Raw genomic sequence first — 20,961 nt, forward strand, 5'->3', positions numbered from 1 at the left:
TGGGCTGAGCTCTTGGCCCTGGAGCATGAGCAGCTCCAAGTGCTGTGGGAGCAGAATGTCAAACTGGGCCAGGCAGTACAGGCCAGGGATGATGACCATCATGTGCTGGACACCATTCTGGCTCTGGCAGTCACATTCATGCCACCCGCTGCCTAGCCTCTGACCCGAGCCCTGCATGCACCCTGGCAGCTGCCCGCTGCCCCGCAGCAGGCCCCTGCCTGTGCCTGGGAGGAGGTCCTCTGCTGCCTCCAGCTGCCAGGTACCGCTGGGCTGTGCCCTGCCACACAGCCACCCCACTAGGGCCCACTGCTGTCACTGCCGCTGTAGGTGATGCTCCTGCCTCTAGGTGCCTCAGCACACTGCACCTCCTCCACTCAGGCCTCGGGGAACAGCTCCCCTCCCCTCCTGGGCCTCACAGATATTATGCAGCACACAGGCTGTGATAATGACCATGGGGAGGTTGTCCTTGGTGACCTTGAGGCGGGTGGTGAGGGAGTGCTAGTAGCCCTTGAGGCAGCCAAATGCATCCTCTACCAGGGTTTGGGTCTGGCTCAGGCATTGGTTCAAATGGGCCTGGTGGGGGTCCAGGTGGTTGCTGTAGGGCCACATCTGCCAGGGCAAGAGAAGGTAGGAAGGGTCTCCAATGAGAAGGGGCAAGAACATAATGGTGCCCACCTGCAGGTCTAGCACCCCTGGCGCAAAGCGCCCACTCTGCACGAGTCCCGCCAGGCTAGAGTTGCAAAACACACAGGTGTTGTGGGTGCTTTTGTAGGTGAATGTGCCGCAGTGGTCCATGATGGACCATAGAGTGAAATCCCCTGTGGCTGTAGTAGGGGCGGACTCCGTGGGGCTGGCAGGTGATGGGGATGTGGGTCCTGTCCAGGGCCTCGATACGCTGGAGGAATCCCAGTGCATGGAATCTCGCTACCACTGCCAGGTGGTCATGGATGTGGAGCATAGTATCCCCCAGCACATCCTGGATAGTCCCGGATGCCTCCAGGGTCTCCCTAGTGGTGGTTTTGCCCATAGGTGTCCTATGTACTAGAGCCTGGCATCATGGCTAGCTTCAGCAGGCAATGGGTAGCCAGGGGTTTTAAGGGAGGGCTGGGTGCATGCTGGTGTGCTGTCGCTTCAGGTGGGGCTGGAGCTGCTGGAGCAGGTCCCAGAAGGTGGCCCAGGCCATGCGGAAGCTGTCCAGCTACTGCTTCTCATCCAAGGTGTGCTGCACAATATGCTACCACCAGTGCTGGCTGGCCCCATGGGCCTAGAGGTGGCATGGCTGCAGGCCCAGGAGGACAACAGTGGCCCCAGCGGTGTAGTCCATCATTGGCATTTCTGCCGGTGGCAGTCATGCAGTAGCAGCAGTGGCGGCACTGGTCAGCAGCCAGGCAGGTGATTGCTGCATGCTGGGGAGCTGGGCTGGGTGAGACAGCCATGGGCCAGGTGCTAGTTGGTGCAGCAGCCCATCAGGGCCTGTGCGGCAGCCAGCAGGGTTGCGGGGTACTGGTTGTTGCTGTCAGGGTCAGGGGCTGGAGCAGCCATAGTGCCAGAGAGCAGAGAGTGGGGCTGGCTTTTGAAGATGGCTGCTGGGTGCTGGCAGCTGCAGCCAGAGCATAGAGCTCCGCCTGGTAGCTGCAGGGGCCCATTGCAGGGCTGTGGGAAACTGGGTGGAAATTTTCTCCCTAGTTGCTGCCTGTGTAGATGCCTGCCCAAAAGGGCTTACACTAGATTAGTTTACGTAAGTGTAAATTTAGGCTGGAATAAATGCATGTGTAGATGCGCCCAGTGTGTAGGTTTTTTTTGTTTAATTTATTTTTCTGTCACATTTGTTCTGGGACCTGAATGCTTGTTGCCCTTTGGACAGATGTGAGTGGAATCTTTATGAGCCTGGTAAGCTTTTATCACCTTATGCCTCACCCCATGTTCAAAGTGGCACCTGTGCCATAGATGTGTTACATTTTATATTTTTTCTAAAGTAGTTTTTTGTTGTTGAAATTTTCATCTCTTACAGTCACCAACCATCCTCCTTTTCTTATCTTCTTTAATGTTCCCACTCTCACCTGGTTCACTGCTGTGCTCTTTACCTTTTACACTCCAAACGGTACTTGAATTGTTAGGCCCCTGACACCTGTTACACCTAAGATGTGATTAACTGGTTAATCACCTCTTAAGTACTGAACTGACCACATTTTCATTCAATGGCATGATAAAACCAGGAGTAAACAACAAAGTTATTACACAAAATACGTTTCTGATTCTTGTCATGCCTTTAATTGAATGTGTGGACACACAGTCACATGGGAGTATGCTCTGGAGGCTGGGAGAATGGGTCAGCTGATTGGGGTGCAGCTAAGGGAGAACAGTGAGACAGGGAGCCCTGATCAGCTGACTGAGCTCTGAGCTGTGGGAGTGTAGGGTGCCCCATCCCCATATGGATGGGAACTCTGAACACTGGTGAAGCTTGCAGCTGCCCTTTGCTCCCATGGCTGGAAGCCCTGGTAGTGACTGGAGCTCCCAGCTGTTGGAGGTACACCATGTGCTCCTATGGGTGGAAGCCCAGCAGTGTTCAGACCTCCCAGCTGGTGGGTGCACACTGTACACTCCCACGGCTGGGAGCTCTGTCAGGTGACGGGGGTCCCAGCCACAGGATTGAGGATTGCCAGTGAGGGTGGAGACCAGGATCACTCCTGGATTCCCCCTGCATCGGCAATATAGTGTAATGGGATCCGATGCTTGATCCTACAGTTATACCTCCTGCTATGCATGTGTAGCATGACAGGAGGTGTGATTATTGAAGTCATGCATCAGATCTCATTGCACCTTCTTTTTAATGTCTGTCAGCGGCCTTAGAATGTAATTTACTAATTGTTTATTCACACCCACCACTCCCTACATAAAAACAGTTTTCTCTCCCTTTCATGTAATCAGTTTTCTACACTCAGCCCTTCTTAGTCTCACTCAAGCAGGTGATAGGGGTTAAAAAATAACAAGACCCCAAACTACAGTGCGATGCAGGTACGATTATTGAATTACAATAAAGAATTGCTTCACAAGTTGAGCAATGCCCTGAGTCTTTAGCTACCTTAGCATTTTATGAGGTGCATTTCCCAAAGTGTAACATTTAAAATGCTTGGATATTATAAATCAGTGATCTAGTTTTATGTAGACTTTTAGTATTGTTAACCTCTTTGGTTCAGAACACTTATTTCAGAAGCCTATTTACATTTCAGTGCATTTTGTACTGTTATTTTGTGTGTTATAAAAGAGCATAAGTCAATAATGATGTTCTATTTTGGCACAAGCCTTGCAGGACAGTACAACCATTCCAAGCCTGCCTGTATTGATAGTGTTGCTCTTCCAATTCAGCATGCAGCTCTGGAAGAATGGTTCTGGTAAAAATATCATTCCTTTGCTCATTGACTTTTTCAAAAGAGCCTTGTCTGTCTCTTAATTCTTGCCTTGGTAATATCCTTCAACCTAAGGACAGCTTGTAGATGTGCTATGACCTTTCACTGTCCTACAAATCTTGTATCTACTAGGATTGGTACAGAGGCCTATCATTTCTGGGAAGAGACTAACTCAGGGGTGGGCAAAATATGGTCTGCAGTTTGGATTTGGCCCACCAGCTGATTGGATCTGGCCTGCCCCTGCAGCACTCCACATGGGGCCAATCCCTGCCTGTGGCAGGCTGCACTGTGCTCCAGCCTGTGCCCAGCCCTGGCCAGCATGTACAACTTTCAGTGGGGCTGCTTCTGCTGCTTGGTTCTCTTCACCTCCGGTGACAGCTTTTCCTCCTGCTGTACCACTTCGGGCTGGAAGGAAGCCAGGCGGCTCCTGCCCCAGTGTATGGGGCTCTGACTCCAGCTCCCAGCTGCCTTCCACCTATTCCACCTACCTGGCATGGGCAGCTGAGTGGGTGGACAGCAGCCAGGAGCTGGAGTCAGAGACCCATGCGTTGGGGCAGAAGCTGCCTGGCTGAAGCTTCCACCCAGCCCAGAGAGATGGAGCAGGAGGAGGAGCTGCTGCTGGAGGTGAGGGGAACTGAACAACAACCACACTGGGAACAGCCCTAGTGGAAGCTGTGTGCACTGGCCAGGGCCAGGTTAGTGGGTGTGGGCTGGAGTGTGGCACGGGTTGTCCTGGGCAGGGCTTCATCCCATGGGGAGCACTGTGGGGGCAGCTGTGGACCACACTGCCTGGGTGAGCTCTGCTGCATACACCTGCTGCCCTCTCCATCCTTTTATCTTCAGCTTGCTCCTGGGACCTGGCACCCAGGCAGGCCCCCCACACACATGTACATACTCCTCCACACACCCCACACCCTCACACAGCTGCCCTATGACCCCGCCCCGTGATCCTGGCCTTGCCCATCCATTTCGCTTCTGAACACCACTCCCTGCTTGCCTGCGGCCCCATCCCACATAGAGAGTTTTGGTGAGTTGTTGTGGCCTGGCCCGTGACAACTCATCAAAATTCCCTATGTGGCCCCCAGGCCCAAATAATTGCCCACCCCTGAACCTGGTGAATGCTATCCAGAACTGGAGAAAAGGCAACCTTTTCTCATTGTTTTCTTGGAGAGTGGAATTTAATACAATAATTTTTAGTTCTGCTTTTGTCTGTCTTTTCTCCTGAGACAGGAGCACTAGCCACTTAAGAATGGTTAAAAAATCTTAGTCAAGACAAAATCGTGGGCTAGAGGAATGTTTGGAGGCCTTGTTTCTGTATCCCAGGAGGAGTGGAGAAAGAGTGGTCTCCTCCCTCCCTCTCTTCCCTGTCTTTTGTATTCAGATCACTCTCTCTGTTTAATATGCTGCTCTGTGCATGTCCTTTCATGGCATCTGTTGAAGTGAGCTCATGCTCACAAAAGCTTGTGCTATAGATCTCTGATATCCCTAAGTCCATAATGTGAAATCTACCCTGCCTTCTTTCTTATGGAGAGATGGGGGGGACAGGAGAAATGGCTAAAATGGAGATATACAGATATGGTTCCTGACATTTTGTAGAATTAGACTTTCCTGCTGGATAATATTTTGGTATAATGTTTCCACTGTCACCATCACAATCCCTACATAACTGTTTCCTGTAGCGTATGGGAAATAATATATGTTTGAAGGAGCAAAATGTATTATCCTTCTGACTTCCCATCCTTAAAACAAGAATAATGCAACCCCACCATGCATCCCACAGTTATGAGTGACGTTCCTGCCTCAGGATATACACTGCTGAGAAGAAAACAGGCAAAAATCCTATGTTTACATGCATCAGTGACCAAAACAGTACAAACATGTTTGCACACTTACTTTCAGACATAATTTGTGCTGTTTTTGTTGTGATTTAAGTTCCATGTAGTGTAACAGTTGATAATTTGACATTTTCAGCATTTGTTCAATAAAAGCTACTATTGACAAAGGATCAATACAGTTTCATAAAACTGCATATGCTAGGCACATAATAAAATGCTTTTTCATAAAATCATTTCAGAAAACATAACAAAACAATAAATGTTCATGTCAGTTGTTTTAGCTCCTAGCCTTGAAGTAGGAGCACATTATATCCCTGGTTATGGCCTTGATGATTTGCTACAGTTTGGAGAGGGAAACTCTCTGGTTCTTCACAATGCTCCAAAAGTCTCTATTCCTCAGAGGGCCTTGTGCTCAAAATGACAAAATACAGCAAATAGGTAACACTTAAAGCAGAAAATGTTTAGCAGCCTCTGGCCTTATTATTAGGTACCACAATCTTTGTGCTCTCCAAATGTGCTCTCCATTCATTCTGCATCTGCTCAAGGACTCGTTAAGCAGCTTCTTTCTCTTGTCCAAGTGTGGCAAAAGGCTTCATAGGCCATGGAAGCAGTGGGTAAGCTGGATCTTCTATAATGATGGAGGGAGCCATGACACCATATATGTCCACAACAGTTTTGGAAGCAGATTTTTTTTCACTAAAAAAATAAACTGGTCTGCATGTCTAAAGATATTGAAATCAGGTATCTTTCCAGACCACCCTACATTAATATTGGACACTCTCTCATGTAGGTACAACAGGTATTGGGGTAACATGGAATAATACTCCTTTCTGTTGATGCAAGCTGAGGTTGGTGTGGTGGGAAAGAATAGGCACATGGGTCCCATTAATGACTCTTATACAATTTGGAAGCCCCTACCATCAAATCCATCAATGTCTTCCTCCAGTGGATTGTTGTACTTCATAATCTGGGGCATCAGCAGCTTCTTCATAGCAGTGCACATCTTGATAGCAACAGCCCTGATATTTATAGACAGGGTGATCTTACTTCCCGGATTGGCCAGGACAGTCCTGGATTTTGAAGGCTGGTCCCGGCCAGCCAGTGAAAATTAAAGCAAGTGTCCCGGGCAAGAGCTGGAAAAGAGGAAACCCTTACAGAGAGCAGAATTGCCCTAATAGGTTAGCTTGATTAGCTGAATGACCCTTAAGAGGGGGATTGTTAACACCTGAGATGTAAAGAATAATGGTCATTAAGGGGCCATTGACTCTTTAGCTGCCTGAATAGTAATACTAGTGGTGCTGTGCCCCTGTCCCTGCCTGCACCACTGGTATTCCTGGGGGGATCAGCATCCCGTATTTCACATTGTCCCATATAGTGACTCTGTGTATAGCACTGGTTAACATTTGGGTGTAGTTAACTTCCAGGTGATGACAGCTGTCTTCGCCATGCTGATGGAGGCTTGCCTGTGGTACTGTGCTGCTACAGTTCTGAGGCAACTTGTCTTCCTGAAATTCTGCTGCCACTGTTGGTCATCTTGAGTTTGCTGGAGGAGTATGCTTTGTTTTGGCTGCTTCCTGTTTCTCCCATCTACTTCCAGCCTACTGTGCTCCTTGAAACCTTTCAGAATTCTCATTCTTTTACATTTACTACAAGGATTTTCTGTAAGTAATGTGGAACATGTTGAAGCTTGCCATTCCTGACCCCTAGAAATTTAGGTTTATTTTCTCTTGGGATTTATGCGATTTGGCTCCTAACAGGGCAGTGGCTCTATTTTCTTTGTTCCACCATAATTGGTATTTAGTTCTTCTTACTTCAGCCACTCCATAGCCATAATTTTGTCCAGCATCTCTCAGCAGCCTAAACAGTTTGTCGCATTTGAAAAATATTAAAAAAATAACTCTAAGGCTATTCCATAAAAGTATAACTTTTGACATACAAAATTGTAATTCACAGGCTATAGAACATATGAAAGGTGAGGGCTAGTAAAAGTCTTATATTAAAATTGGATTTTTAATTTTAGCATTAGTGTGGATGCCTGTGAATTTTACAGTGCTTCTTCTTACTGCTGACCAGCCTATTGGTCTGTCTTGGTGTTCAAAGAAAAAGAAAAGAAAAAATAGGATAGGCATCTGGCTGGGGTCATCTGACCTCAGCACTCTTTCCTGTCTAGGCAGGGGGTTGGACTTCATGATCTGTTGAGGTCCCTTCCGACCCTAGCATCTACGAATCTATGAAAATGTACTGAAAATTGGGTGCATCAAAGAAATGCTTATATGTTTCACTTTGATATAAAAATGTAGTATAAAAGCACTACTAGGGTGCACTAATACAACTTAGAAGTCTTAATAATACAAACTAATAATCCACAGCCTGATCACAGGGTTCCCATGCCTAGGGATGAGTAAAAACCATATGTGCTGTCCAGCTGGGTAGCACATGGATTTTATAGGTCCTGGGGACCCTGGGATTGGGTTGCAGCAGCCTGATCCCGGGATCCTGGGTGCTAGGGATGGGTAAAAACCTTGTGTGTTGCCCAGTTACTCAGCATATATGGTTTTACAGGTTCTGGATGCAGAAGTCTGATTTTGGAGTCCCCATGCACCGACTTGTAAAAACTGTGTGTACATCCCAGCTGGGGTTTTGACAATCAGCTGATTGTCAGCTGGGGCCAGGAATTGGATTGGGGCTGGTTTGGTCCCTGGCCCCAACTGACAATCAGCTGATTGTGGGCATCTACATTTCAACTTGCTGGTGCAGGGGGAGCCCAGGATCATGATTCCAGGCTCCACCTATACTAGCAGGTAAATTGTGATTGGGATCTAATCCCCAAGCCCAAAATCAGATTGTCCTACCATGCTTGTATGATATGGCAGGAGGTGTGATTGTTGCGATTGTGGATTAGATCCCATCATGCTTTAAAATGAACGTCTGTCAGGCCCTTACGTGCACCTGCAGAATAATAATTATTTTGCATAACCACCTGCAAGATAACCAGTATCCAAACAGATGGATATTGAGTAGTGCAGTTTTCTGATTGATATCTACAAGTATAGGGCTTGTAGGTTCAACAGATGCATATGCTTATTATATGGGCACAGTATTGGTACTCTGTTATAAAATCTTACCCTGAAAGGCCAATTCTGGAAACAAATTTAAAGTTAAGGTTGTTATTCCAGCTTAAACTGTTCTTATGTTCTTATTGACTAAGGTAAGAACATAAATAGTTGTGTGTATTATATTGTTGTATGTGTGTATTTTACTAGATTCAGAAGTGTCAGAGGCCCTATACTATTTATACCACATGCACATCTTCTTTAGATGATAGAGACACCTATTGGAGCATCTGTGTTGTATTCAAGCAGTCACTGTCACATTCTGATGAACTAGAATCACTATTCACTAGAATCGTCAACCTCGGGCATGACACAAATTAAGCCTCATGCTCTCGATGATTGCCACTATGATCCCATTCCCCTGTCCAATTTGCTGTTCTGCTTTCTGCTCCTTGCCACCTCCGCTACCTGACTTGGGCCACACAGAGCCTGCCCATGGCATGCATGCCAAAGGTTGGCCACACTGGATTAGAAAACTAGAACATACTGCTTATGGTCAATGGTGAATACAAGGTGAATTTGTTGCATTATATTTTAGTATGATGCAATTATATCATCTTTATAACTTATAATTCATTTTGATTTATTTTCAGATTGCATTGAGGCCAGCTAAAACATAAAAATGAATTATAGTGTTTACAATATAACAAATCCTTACTGCTCATGAAAAGTATCTTTGCTCAGAAAATGCATAGATCTATCAAAGACCACAGGAGAGATGACCATCTTTATCCTGTTATTATAAGACTAAACTCAGCCAATTTTTTTTGTCATTATTGTGCAGAAATACTACTATTACATTCGTCATGGAATTGATACAGAACACGTGGCCCCAATGGATGACTCTTGGCTGAAGCATATCTTGGATTTAGTCCCACGGCATCTGAAAGTACTTAGCAAAAGTATTAATTTATTGTCTGATGAAATGAAAGAAGACTATCTTCTCAGTGTAAAGAAAGCCATAGGTAAATTGATGATATCTGGACTTTCTAGCTCCAGCTTTATTGATACAAACAAGTGTTCATTTTGGGATGCTGTCATTATAATAAATGGAATTTTTAGATGTGTTAGGTATTTTTAATAAATATTTATGGTTTCAGCATTTGCTTTTACCTTCTAAGAGAGAAAATATGACACTATTCAGAGCTTACACTCTCTTCAAGATTTTCCATAAGAATGATTTTATTTGGTAAATCACAAATAAAGTTACTTTGTACTAAATACAGTCATTCTCTTCAATGGGTTTCATGATTATTTGGCCCTGTTTTTAGTGGTTTTTTTCCCTCTTTACTCAGGTTATTTATGTGGTGTTTTTGTTTTTTTGTAATATACTTTCTTTTAGTTGACTTTGTTTTAAGAGATCCCAGGGAAAAAGATGAAGACACGAAGCCAGAGCTTCCATCTCATCGTGCAGAGTAAGAAAACATATTTCTTCCTGAACAGTGACTAGGGAGTAATAGGGTTGAATACTCTATGTAGGGAATACTTCTTAGACAAAAGCAATCTATCCAAATTGGAGCAACCTATGAAACACAAAAAGGGAATAATATTAGGTTATTTATTGTGTAAATTTATACAACACAACATTTTTAGAGAGATTGCAAAATATATGGTTAGTTGAGAATAAATCTCTTGCAGTATTTAACATTGTAAGTGATTTGTAAATCTTGGACTGAGTCCCACAGAATTTGAAAATAAGAAATAATGAGTCAGATCATCTAATGTAAATTAGCATTGCTCCACTGATTTTAATCCACGTACTCCACTGATTTTAGTAAAGCTACGTGATTATATAACAGTGAAGGGTCTGCTTAATAAGTACTAAATCAAGAATACAAAACATAACAACACAAATAAAATAAGATTTGCGTTTTTCCCTCAAAATAATTCTGTTATGTTTGTTAGATGTCCAAGTGTTTACTTAGTTTCTTGAGCAGGTTTTGTAGTCTGTCCTGATTTCATACTTCCAGAACTATACTGCTAGCTTTATATTAGCTAGCTTGGATATATGTATATGAGTTACAATTGTAGTGTAGACATACTCTTTGTATACAGTAATGGTTTATATGCATACTTAATATATATTTTTTAAATGTATATCAGCTGCTAAGAGTCATTAGAACACAAAAATCAATGTCATCAGCAGAAATCTGATATGCCTGGTACAGACACGCATAAAGACTGACTAGTCCAGAATGTGGTTTCAGCCCTTATGGGATTTTAAAGAAATGGATACAGTTTGGCTGCCTTGTGGTGGCTTATATTTTTGGTAGTCCAGCAGTTCCCTGACAATAAATTGTAGCCTGAAAGAAAACATCTGTAAGGGGCCTTCATCATCCTTCGTCATCATTAATGAAAATATTGACTAGTATGAGACCCATGATAGACCCCTTGTAGAACTCCACTTGATATATCTTTCCAGTTTGAGAGTGAGACAGCAATCTATCCAAACCAAAGTTAAGATAACTGAATTTAAATGACATCCCCCCCCCCCCAAAAAAAAATAAAAAATTTAAGATTCTATATGTGGAAAAATATGAATTTGTTATAATTTTCCAGGGATAGAATCTAATTATTGGAGGGTTGTCTTAAATTTGTCCCCCCAGCCTTTGTGGCAGGGAAAGCAGCAGCAGGGGCGCAGGTGGTAAGGAGGCAAGTGGCAGGGAGAGTCAGCATCTGGCCTCTTGTCTGTCTGCCACTTGCCTCTCCCCACTGGTGCCTCCCCCTCCGCCTGCCTGCCCCCATGACCACTTACCCACCCCTGCTGTCTGCCACCCCAGCCACTTGCACCCCCCCCTCCCTCTCCATTGCCACATGCTGTGCTGCCTGGTGCCTCTCTGCTGGTTCACTTGCTGCTTCCTGACTCCGTACTGGGTCCTGCTGACCCTGGCTCCCAACTGATTGCCTTTCTGCTCCCTGCTTAGCAGGGAGCCAAGGAACAAGGCAGGACCCAGCATGGAACCAGAGAGTGGCAAGGGAATCCATGCTAGATCTTGTACTGCTCACTGGCTCTCTGCTGGGTCATGTTCTGTTCCCTGGCTCCATGCTGAGCCAAAGAATGATGAGGAATCAGTGTGGAGCCTGGGAGTATTACAGGACCTGTTGCAGAGCCAGAGAGTGGTGAGGGAATCATCAGGGAGCTAGGGAGGGAGCAGTACAGAAACCAGTGCTGGCTGCAGGTACTACATTTTTAGTTGTTACTTGATTGTAAGATGAGGTTTCCTTTTCCTCATGTTGAATGGGAAAAGAACCTCCTCTTAGAATCGAGTAAATATGGTACATACTCCTTTAGCATGGTTTGCAAACCAGTGTTGTACCTAACTTTCTCTAAACTATATTCCTTTAGTTTGCTTATAAAAATACCAGATGAGACCGTCTCAAAAGCCTTAAACAAAATAGAAAGGTATTCCATTTTATGCTTCTCCCCTCTCCACAAAGCCTTCTGCTCTGTCATAGAATTAATTTGGGTTGTTTTGACATGACTTGTCCTTGACAAATCCATATTGACTTTAACTTATCAGCTTGTTATTTTTAGGTGCTTAGCAAAAGATTGTTTTTTTCTATTCTGTAGTCTTATGGTCTCCTTTCCCCTTTTTATAAATAGGCACTAAGTTTGTCCTTTTCCATTTTCTGGTACCTTAACACATCATCAAAGAATTCTTAAAGATTGCTAACAGCTTTGACATTGGTTCATCCAACCTCCTAAGTAATGTAAGGTGAAATTTTCATCAGGCCAGCTAATTTGGGAACATCTAACTTACCTAAGTAGTCTGGAACCTGTTCCTAATGTGTTCTAGCCTAAGTTCTTTCTCTGATCACTAATGCTAATTGTGTTAACTTTCTAATCATGGTTTGTACATTTTCAGTGAAGGCTGACCCAAAAGACATAGACATTTTGTTCTTCTTGTATTAGCTTTTCTTCCCTATTAAGTAGTAGAGCAATACTGAGAGGAAAAGATTTAGTGTTACCTTCTGTTCTAGTGATTGAGTAAAGGGCATGTCCTGTGGTCTGGGCTATAGGATTCCATGTTGTCTAGCATGAAAGGACATCTAACATGCAGGATAATTAATTGTAGGATCATAGGAAAGTACAGCTGGAAGGGACCTTACAAGGTTATCTAGTCCAGCCCTCTGCTCAGGGTAGGATCATCCCTGACTAAACCATTCCTGCCAAGTGTCTGTCCAGTCTGCTCTTGAAAATTTCCAGGGATGGAGGGTCCCTAACTTTTCTAGGTAGCCTGTTGGGGCCCTGCTACATGTTCAAATTAAAACTGGATAGAAACCAGCTATAGAGTTGTTACACATTTTCAAGCATTAACTTTATAGTTGGTTGGCTCTTTTTATAGCAGATAGTCATTTTTAGTGTGTGATAATTGCATTGCATATGTGGCTGGTCTAAACTTATGTGCGTGATTAACCAGTTAGTCATGTGCTAATTACTTTGCACATGTGACCAGTCTAAATGCATTGTTTTATTAACCAGTTAATTTCATAATGTATGTAATGTGTAGCAAGAGCCTTGGGTTTAATGAAAAGAAGATTAAGAGTAAGGGAGGCTTGGTAGAAGTTTTCAAATATTTAAAAGGTTGCCATGAAGAAGAGGGAGGACAACTTTTCTGTTCATGCAGAAGGCAGGATATAAAGTAGTGGGTTTAAACAGAAGCAAATCTGCTTACAGGACCATGAATAAATTACAGATTTCTTCTTAAGACATGACAGAATATCATATCTCTGTATTTAATATTTATACACTCCCAAATATCCAACAACAAGATTGTAGATTTCTGAGGAGTACAAGAAGAAATTAGTTTTATCTCCTGAATTTGAAACCTTACTATGATGCAAAAGGATTATTACCGTTAAAGAAATGTGCATACATGGTGCATATATTTTGATTCTTAGGATCACAGGTTTTTTTAACTGTTTTCTTTTTTTTAGAATAGAAATACTGCCAAAGCCTTGGCATAAGTCATTCTTGTCAGCCTGCAGCTATATAAAGGAAAATTTGCATGCAATGAACCCTACAATGTTGGCTGTTCTGGACTTATGGGAGACATCTTTTAAGTAAGTGTTATTTAGACACTGTAGGTCACCAATCAATTATGAGTGGAAAAGTGCAAAACATACTTGATGTTTACTGTACAAAGTATTTGTGTTTGGTGATAGAGACACACATTCCAATAATGTGCAGTGATTTCAGTATCCATGTAAAAGATAATTGTTTGGAGTCAGTTTAGGGTTTCAAGGCCACCATGCTGACTTGAGGATTTTTGCAAGTGATTGCTGGCTCAACTGATACAGCTGGCCACAGGACTTCTTAACTTTAGGTTGATGGCCACCTTGGTATTTTTTTTATGCAGGACTCAGAATCTTTTGCTGCTAATGGTTACACAGTCACCTCAGAAGGTTGTCTTTAAGGCTTTTGACAGTGATAACTGCTAAGCTGTGAAACAAAGGAATTAATATTTTTCCATATTTGTTTGGTATATTGACTGAGTTCAACTGTTGAAGAAGTGTCTTAGGGGCCTTTAAGAGAAACAGGCAAGCACAACAGTCACACAGTTATGTTGAACACAAAATATTACATGTCATATCACTCACTGATACCCCTTTGAGTCACATTAGTAATTGAAGACAGATGTCTTTTCCCAGATGAAGCCATTCAAACTACAGAAAAATGGTGAATTAGACAAATTGATTGGCATTTTCAAGACAGCCAAAGGATGTTAGCCTCCTAACTCTTATGATGTTCAATACAAATTGATTACCTAATTCTCCCATGAGCTCCTTTAAAAATTCCTTAATTCTTAGCTTTTACATACTTTATGCCTTATTGATTAGGTTAGTTGTGCAGTGTAATATATGGGTGCATCCACACATGCAGGCATGTTTACTTGCAGCAGCTCAAATAGGAGTGGCACAAATTTAAGTCGGGGATTTTTGCCTCAGTGCATGTGCCCAGACATGCACTTTGGTTTGGAGCAAGTTGTGCCACTTGGGCCAAAATAAACCCTCCCAGCTCCTCCCAGATCTGCAGCCAGGGAGAGCTAGAGCCTGGGGCTAGCACCTCAGGGTTACTTGCCCTCAGGAACTTCTGAGGCCCAGCCAGTTGCTATCTGGGGACACTACCCCTTGTGCCAGCTGAAGTGCTGATGCAGCGCTGATCTGGAGTGGCCCCTGCCCTCTCTACCCATTGCAGCAGTCTGGTAGTGGGGGCTGCTGCCTGGCTGTGACCTGCTGCCACCTGTGACAGCATCTGCCCCCTTGGACCTGTGGCCCCATGGCTACATGCCTGCCAGACCCAGGGGTGCCTCTGCTCTGCCACCCGAACAGCTATTGCCCAAAAGATGTACTCCATGTGGTGGGCCACTCTGAACTGTCCAAGTGTGCCCTCTTGGTCCCAAATGGCCAACAGGTCAGCCACCTTGTCTGCCCTCCAGCTGGATCATCAGTGCTGGCCTGGGACAGGCTCCTCTGCCTGGGTCTCACCATTTGTCTCACCAGCAGAAATCCTGATGTTCCCAGTTTAAAAATTGCAGATTATCTGATAAGAAACCCAAATCCTCCCGTTAAAATACCCAAAATAGTGTTTTTTCACTATTAAAATGAAATGCCACTATATATAGAGAGATCAGTTGGCCAATGTTTTATTGATATATTTACAAGCTTAAAGCAGTTTGGAAGCCTACCTGTGCCTCTATCATACTAATAAACTTAATTCTAAATATCTATACACTTTGGCATTTACTTTTGGCTTTTTTGTCATAGAAGAATCACAGCTGCCCCTTCACTCATCAGGATGTGCAGTGCTGAGCAGCACTGATATGCCAGTTCCCCTGCCCTTGCCCCTCACTCTCAACCCACAGCCTGCCCCCGCCCCAGTTACTTCACTCCTGACCCACAGGGCCAGGTATATGGGTGAGGGGTTTGTGGGGGTGGCCTGGGGGGTGTGGGGTTTGTGGGTGGACTGTGGGGGGGACTGTGGGTGTGGGGGGGCTGCATGAGGGTGTTGCTTAGGAGGGGTGGGTCCCCTGCCCTCCACAGGGCACAGCCCTCTCCCACAAAGCTCATGAACTACGCCCCCCCACAGGAGCCACAGCTTCCCCCACAGGGCCCACATGCCTCCTGCAGGGGCTACAGCCTCCCAGCAGGGCCTAGAGTCCCACCCCTGCAGGGGCCAAAGCCCCCCCACAGGGCCCAGAGCCCCCCTGCAGAGGCTACAGCCCCCCCTGGCACACAGGTCCCCCACAGCAGCAGCTGTTGCTGTGGCTCTCGGGGCCTCCTGGCACAGCCCCCCACCATGTGGTGCAGGGCGGCGTGGGGCAGCATGGCTTGGCCCTGGCCACCTGACACCTGGCACTGCCTCTGCCACATTGCATAGGTGCAGCCCGGCTTGGCACAGCGCTGTGTGGGGCCGTGCAGCTTTGGGCAGCTCCAGCCTACTCAGGCTGTCACTCAGGGCCCCTCGCAGAGACCGCTTGTCATGCCGGGTCAGGTCCTGCATGCACAGCCCCACGTGCTGTTGGGTTGGGTTGGTTCCATGGAGGCAGGACCCGGCCCAGTGTGACAGGCAGTCCCCACAAGTGCTGCGGGGCCCCAGGTGACAACCCGAGCGGCCTGGAGCTACCTGAAGGCGCACAGCCCTTTGTGGCACCATGCCGAGCTGGGCCAGACCCATGTGATGTAACAGAAGCAGCACCGGGTGCCAGGCAGCTGGAGCTGAGCATGCTGCCCTGCGCTGTGTGGAGGGGCTGTGTCACGAGGTCCTGAGCACCCTCATGGCTGCTGCTGGTGAGCTGCATTCTGTGTGTGGGGGGACTGGAGCTGTGCGGGGGGGCATGTGGATCCTGCAGGGGGCAGGCGGGGGACCCACCCTTCCTGAGTTACCCCACCATGGTCCCCCGCACCCTCACAGCCCCCCTTCTCCCTCCACTCCTTATGTGGAATGGAGCCTGGGTTTAGGTCCTTGCAGTCTTCACCTCTGTTTGCCCTGCATAGGCAGGCAGCTTGTTTCAGCATGGGGCAAGGGGCAGGCATAGAGATGCTCTGGCTGGCTACCAGGGTGTCTCTTTGGAGGACCCAAGCTTCCAGATGCCTCAGGCTCCCCCCCTGCCCCCCCGTGTTTTATTTTGATACCTGGATATCAAATACCTGCGAATATGCAGCACAGGGAACATTTGTTTTGTTCCCAGAATGCCTCTTGTTGCGTCTCAAACTGCTTTGAGACGCAGCAAGCGGCACGTGCAGGTTCATTTGGATGCACCCTAGATTCATAGATGCTAGGGTCAGAAGGGACCTCTACAGATCATCGAGTCCGACCCCCTGCATAGGCAGGAAAGAGTGCTGGGTCTAGATGACCCCAGCTAGATGCCTATCTAACCTCCTCTTGAAGACCCCCAGGGTAGGGGAGAGCACCACCTCCCTTGGGAGCCCGTTCCAGACCTTGGCCACTCGAACTGTGAAGAAGTTCTTCCTAATTTCTAGTCTAAATCTGCTCTCTGCTAGCTTGTGGCCATTATTTCTTGTAACCCCCGGGGTCGCCTTGGTGAATAAAACCTCACCAATTCCCTTCTGTGCCCCCATGATGAACTTATAGGCAGCCACAAGGTGGCCTCTCAACCTTTTCTTGCGGAGGCTGAAGAGGTCCAGGTGCCCCAGTCTCTCCTCATAGGGCTTGGCCTGCAAGCCCTTAACCATACGTGTGGCTCTTCTCTGGACCCTCTCCAGGTTATCCACAACTCTCTTGAAGTGTGGCGCCCAAAATTGAACGCAGTATTCCAACTGCAGTCTGACCAGTGCCTAATAGAGGGGAAGTATCACCTCCTTGGATCTGTTCGTCATGCATCTGCTGATGCACGATAAAGTGCCATTAGCGTTTTTGATGGCTTCGTCACGCTGCCGACTCATGTTCATCTTGGAGTCCACTAGGACTCCAAGATCCCTTTCTGCTTCCGTTCCACCAAGCAGGTCATTTCCTAGGCAGTAGGTATGCTGGGCATTTTTCCTCCCTAGGTGCAGCACTTTGCATTTCTCCTTGTTGAATTGCATTCTGTTGTTTTCTGCCCATTTGTCCAACCTGTCCAGGTCTGCTTGTAGTTGTTACCTGCCCTCCGGCATGTCTACTTCTCCCCACATTTTTGTGTCATCCGCAAACTTGGACAGAGTACACTTCACTCCCTCGTCCAAGTCGCTGATGAAAACATTGAAGAGTATCGGTCCAAGGACCAAGCCCTGTGGGACCCCACTGCCCACACCCTTCCAGGTCGATACCGACCCATCCACTACGACTCTCTGGGTGCGACCCTCCAGCCAATTCGCCACCCACCGGACTGTGTAGTCATCCAAGTCACAGCCTCTTAACTTGTTCACCAGTATGGTGTGGGATACTGTATCAAAGGCCTTCCTGAAGTCTAAGTATATGACGTCAACCCCTACTCCTGCGTCCAGGTGTTTTGTAACCTGGTCATAAAAAGAGACTATAATTAGTCAGGCATGATCTGCCTGCTATGAACCCGTGCTGGTTTCCCCTCAGCATAATTTGTCCTGCCGGGCTCTTGCAAATGTGAGCCTTGATAATTTTTTCAAAGACTTTGCCAAGGATGGAGGTGAGACTGACTGGCGTATAGTTGCCCGGGTCCTCCTTCCTCCCCTTCTTGAAAATGGGGACCACATTGGCCCTTTTCCAGTCCTCCGGACCTATGGGGTCAAAATGTACAATTTATATGATTACTAGGCATCTCTTAAGTCCTTGATGATAATAATAATAGTTTTATTCCATAGTATTCTAATAATCAAACTTGTACTCATTTAATTGAATTTGGATAGAAAATATAGACAGTGAAGAAACTTCTGAGACCTAAATGAGATTAACAGCTAAAATGGTCTCGTATAATGTGAAAGCACATAGAGGAGAATTATTTTACTTTACCGGTGTAGGTGATTCTGGTGAAGTAACTCCTTATTCTGATAGCAAGGATACTGAAGAAAACATTTTGTTGTTAGAAGAAATTATTTTTATAAGTTTGGAAATTTACAATTATGTAGGATATTATTTCTATTTCTAATGATTTGGGCCCTTTAAACAAAAATAACCTTAATTGGATCTTCAATTGAAAACATTTTTAAGAGCAAATATTTAGATATGATGTTAAATTCATTTTAAAATCAATTTAACATCATATCAAAATATTTGCTCTTAAAAGATTTTACTTCTACGAGAAAGAAGGAAATGGTCATTAAAAGATTGTTTTTGTCAGATTTAAGCTTGCTTTCTAATTTTACAGATATGGTTAATAGGGACATATATAAATTGTGTCCAACCTCTGTTGACTTCTGAGGATAGAAAATTACCTGACAGCTGTGATACTGTGATAATTGGAAATGCTGGTTATTTTAGTAAGATTCTCTTTAAATAAAGTGTACTTCACTTTCTTTCAAAGATACTGCAACTGATGAATTTAATTCAAGACAATTTTGTTGAAATGTAGGAACTAATCAAGCGCCAATGAAATTTTTCTGTCAAGTATTCTTCACTTAAAGTACTTTGTCTATTGCATTCTAGCAAAAAGCATTTCAGAATTTCAAAACTTTATGTCTGGATCCTGAAATTATTGTTTTGCTTTAAGAATGTCCCATATGGATAAGGATTGTTAGAATATGTATGTCCTTGTCTTGTGATCTTGTGATCTTGGAAGCTTCTTGTAAGTGATACCATTTTGAGCTGTTTGATCCTTTTCCCTCTGTGCCAGCACTGTCAAATTCACCTCAACTCCTGGGTTGGATATGGACCACAAGGAGTCTCTTGGGTGAGATCTAGACTCAGCAGCAGGGACCGAAGAAGAGGGGAAGTCAAGCGGTGGTGGAAATGCTGAGACAAGTGACAGGGCAGGAGTTAACACAGCTATTGCTCACTCACTTCCCTGCCACAAACACACATGCCCATCAGGGCTCCACAGAGGGCAGCTTGGGAGCAGGCCCCACCCTCACTCATTCTGGCCCTGAATTTCTAGTATCCTCTGGGAGCCCTGTTGGCCAGATATAGGCTTGAGGCTGTATGTTTGCCATCTTGGTCTATACCAGTTCTCTTCATCAGTTAAAGAACACATGGATAAAGATAAAAAATAGTTCTCATGCCCACCATCTTCCTCTGTCAAATGGGAGTGTTTGTAGAAACAACTTTTGATGATGTCTCCTCTGCTCTGTGAACAGAAGATGAAAAGTTTTAGTGTAGACATTGATGTAGAATTGGATTCACCAATCTGCTTATCAGTAAAGACATTTCAAATCAATCTTCATGCTCCTCGTTGACCTGGAGTGTTGACACTGCTTTTGTGATGCATTTAGAAACTTTAAGTGAGTATATGTCCAGAGCTGAGATAGTTTTGACAGTTGTAAACACAGTCAAATATGTCGTTAGAATGTCATCCATTAGGAATTTAAGGTAGCTCTCCCCTCCCTTATGGATTCTGCTGGAGAAGGTGAGAAAGACTGTATATCTTTACATTCTGGTGTTTATCTAGGCAGATGTAATTAGTTCTTATTTGATCAACACCTGCAGGTTTTTTCCTTTGTTAATTTACTTCAGATTTTGGCAACGGGTCTTCTTGAGAGACCCTGTGCCTCAGAGGCTAGAAGCTTTGCTCATGATAAAAAATCTACCGGAGAATTAGAAGGGAGGTAGATCAGACTTCAGTTGGTTCTTAGAGGTGTAGGGTTAGGAATATTAAGTCTTACTCTGTAAGAGAGAATACTAAGCTAGCAGGACCTATGGTCTGACCCAGTAAATGGTGACTCATACGAGTCACCATTTACTGGGTCAGACCATAGGTCTTGCTAGCTCAGTTTTTGTGTAGGTCCCACTTCAGGGACTCCTTGTTCTCTGGGTAGAGAGACCCGTAAATCCAGGCCTTTACCTCAACCAGTAGGAAGTATAAGTTTTCCCTATGACTACATGTATGTGTATATAATATAATTATACATATAATTATAATAATAAATACATAATTATATTTCCTTGGAATCTCTACCTGTGTTTTGAGGAACTTCATAAACTGATCCTCTATTTGTGATATTCTCAGGCATGTTTCCTAGGAAATTGGGCTGGTCTCTGTGGTCACATTACTCATATCCTTTAAATATTTTCCAGGTAGTAGGAAAAGGTAGGACTTCCCCTCCTGGTCCAGCCTTTGTTTTCAAAATAGGTGGGCTTTTGCAAGGTAGCATCCAAGTGCCTTTTCACCAATCACTGCTGTTTGGACCTGACTTGTTTTGGTTAACATAGCACTTGGATGAGAACTATTTAAAGTGGTTATACTGTTTTCTTATCTTGCTCAACAGTGGCCTTTCTTTCTTCCTTATCTCTATTAACCTTTTTGCCTTATTATTTCAGTACAATTCATTATTTAATTGCCCTGTAGTTTCGTTTTTTTACTTCTCAAGTTAGATAAAATTGCTTGCTCCTGATTGGTTCTCTTTTTCTTAATTGACACCAGAACAGAAAACCAACCTCAAATCCACTCTGGCTTGTTGTAACAAGGTTACCCATTTGTTTTTATATTTATTATTTACATTAAACAAGAACCCAGTTTCTTTGGGTGTTTTCAAAGG

The 20,961-nt window shown here is 44.8% G+C and overlaps 1 protein-coding gene across 1 annotated transcript in view; it reads left to right on the forward strand.

The window, feature by feature from the left end:
- The window catches only part of DNAH7 (dynein axonemal heavy chain 7), a 217,336-nt gene that overhangs the window by 18,529 nt on the left and 177,846 nt on the right, over positions 1 to 20,961 (forward strand). The window contains exons 6-8 of the mRNA XM_019492106.2: positions 9,140 to 9,320; positions 9,698 to 9,770; positions 13,294 to 13,419. Coding sequence (XP_019347651.1) covers positions 9,140 to 9,320; positions 9,698 to 9,770; positions 13,294 to 13,419 — 380 coding nt within the window. The remainder of the gene's footprint in view (positions 1 to 9,139; positions 9,321 to 9,697; positions 9,771 to 13,293; positions 13,420 to 20,961) is intronic.

This window comes from Alligator mississippiensis, chromosome 4 (assembly GCF_030867095.1).
Source record: "Alligator mississippiensis isolate rAllMis1 chromosome 4, rAllMis1, whole genome shotgun sequence".
In the NCBI taxonomy this organism is placed as follows: Eukaryota; Metazoa; Chordata; order Crocodylia; family Alligatoridae; genus Alligator; species Alligator mississippiensis.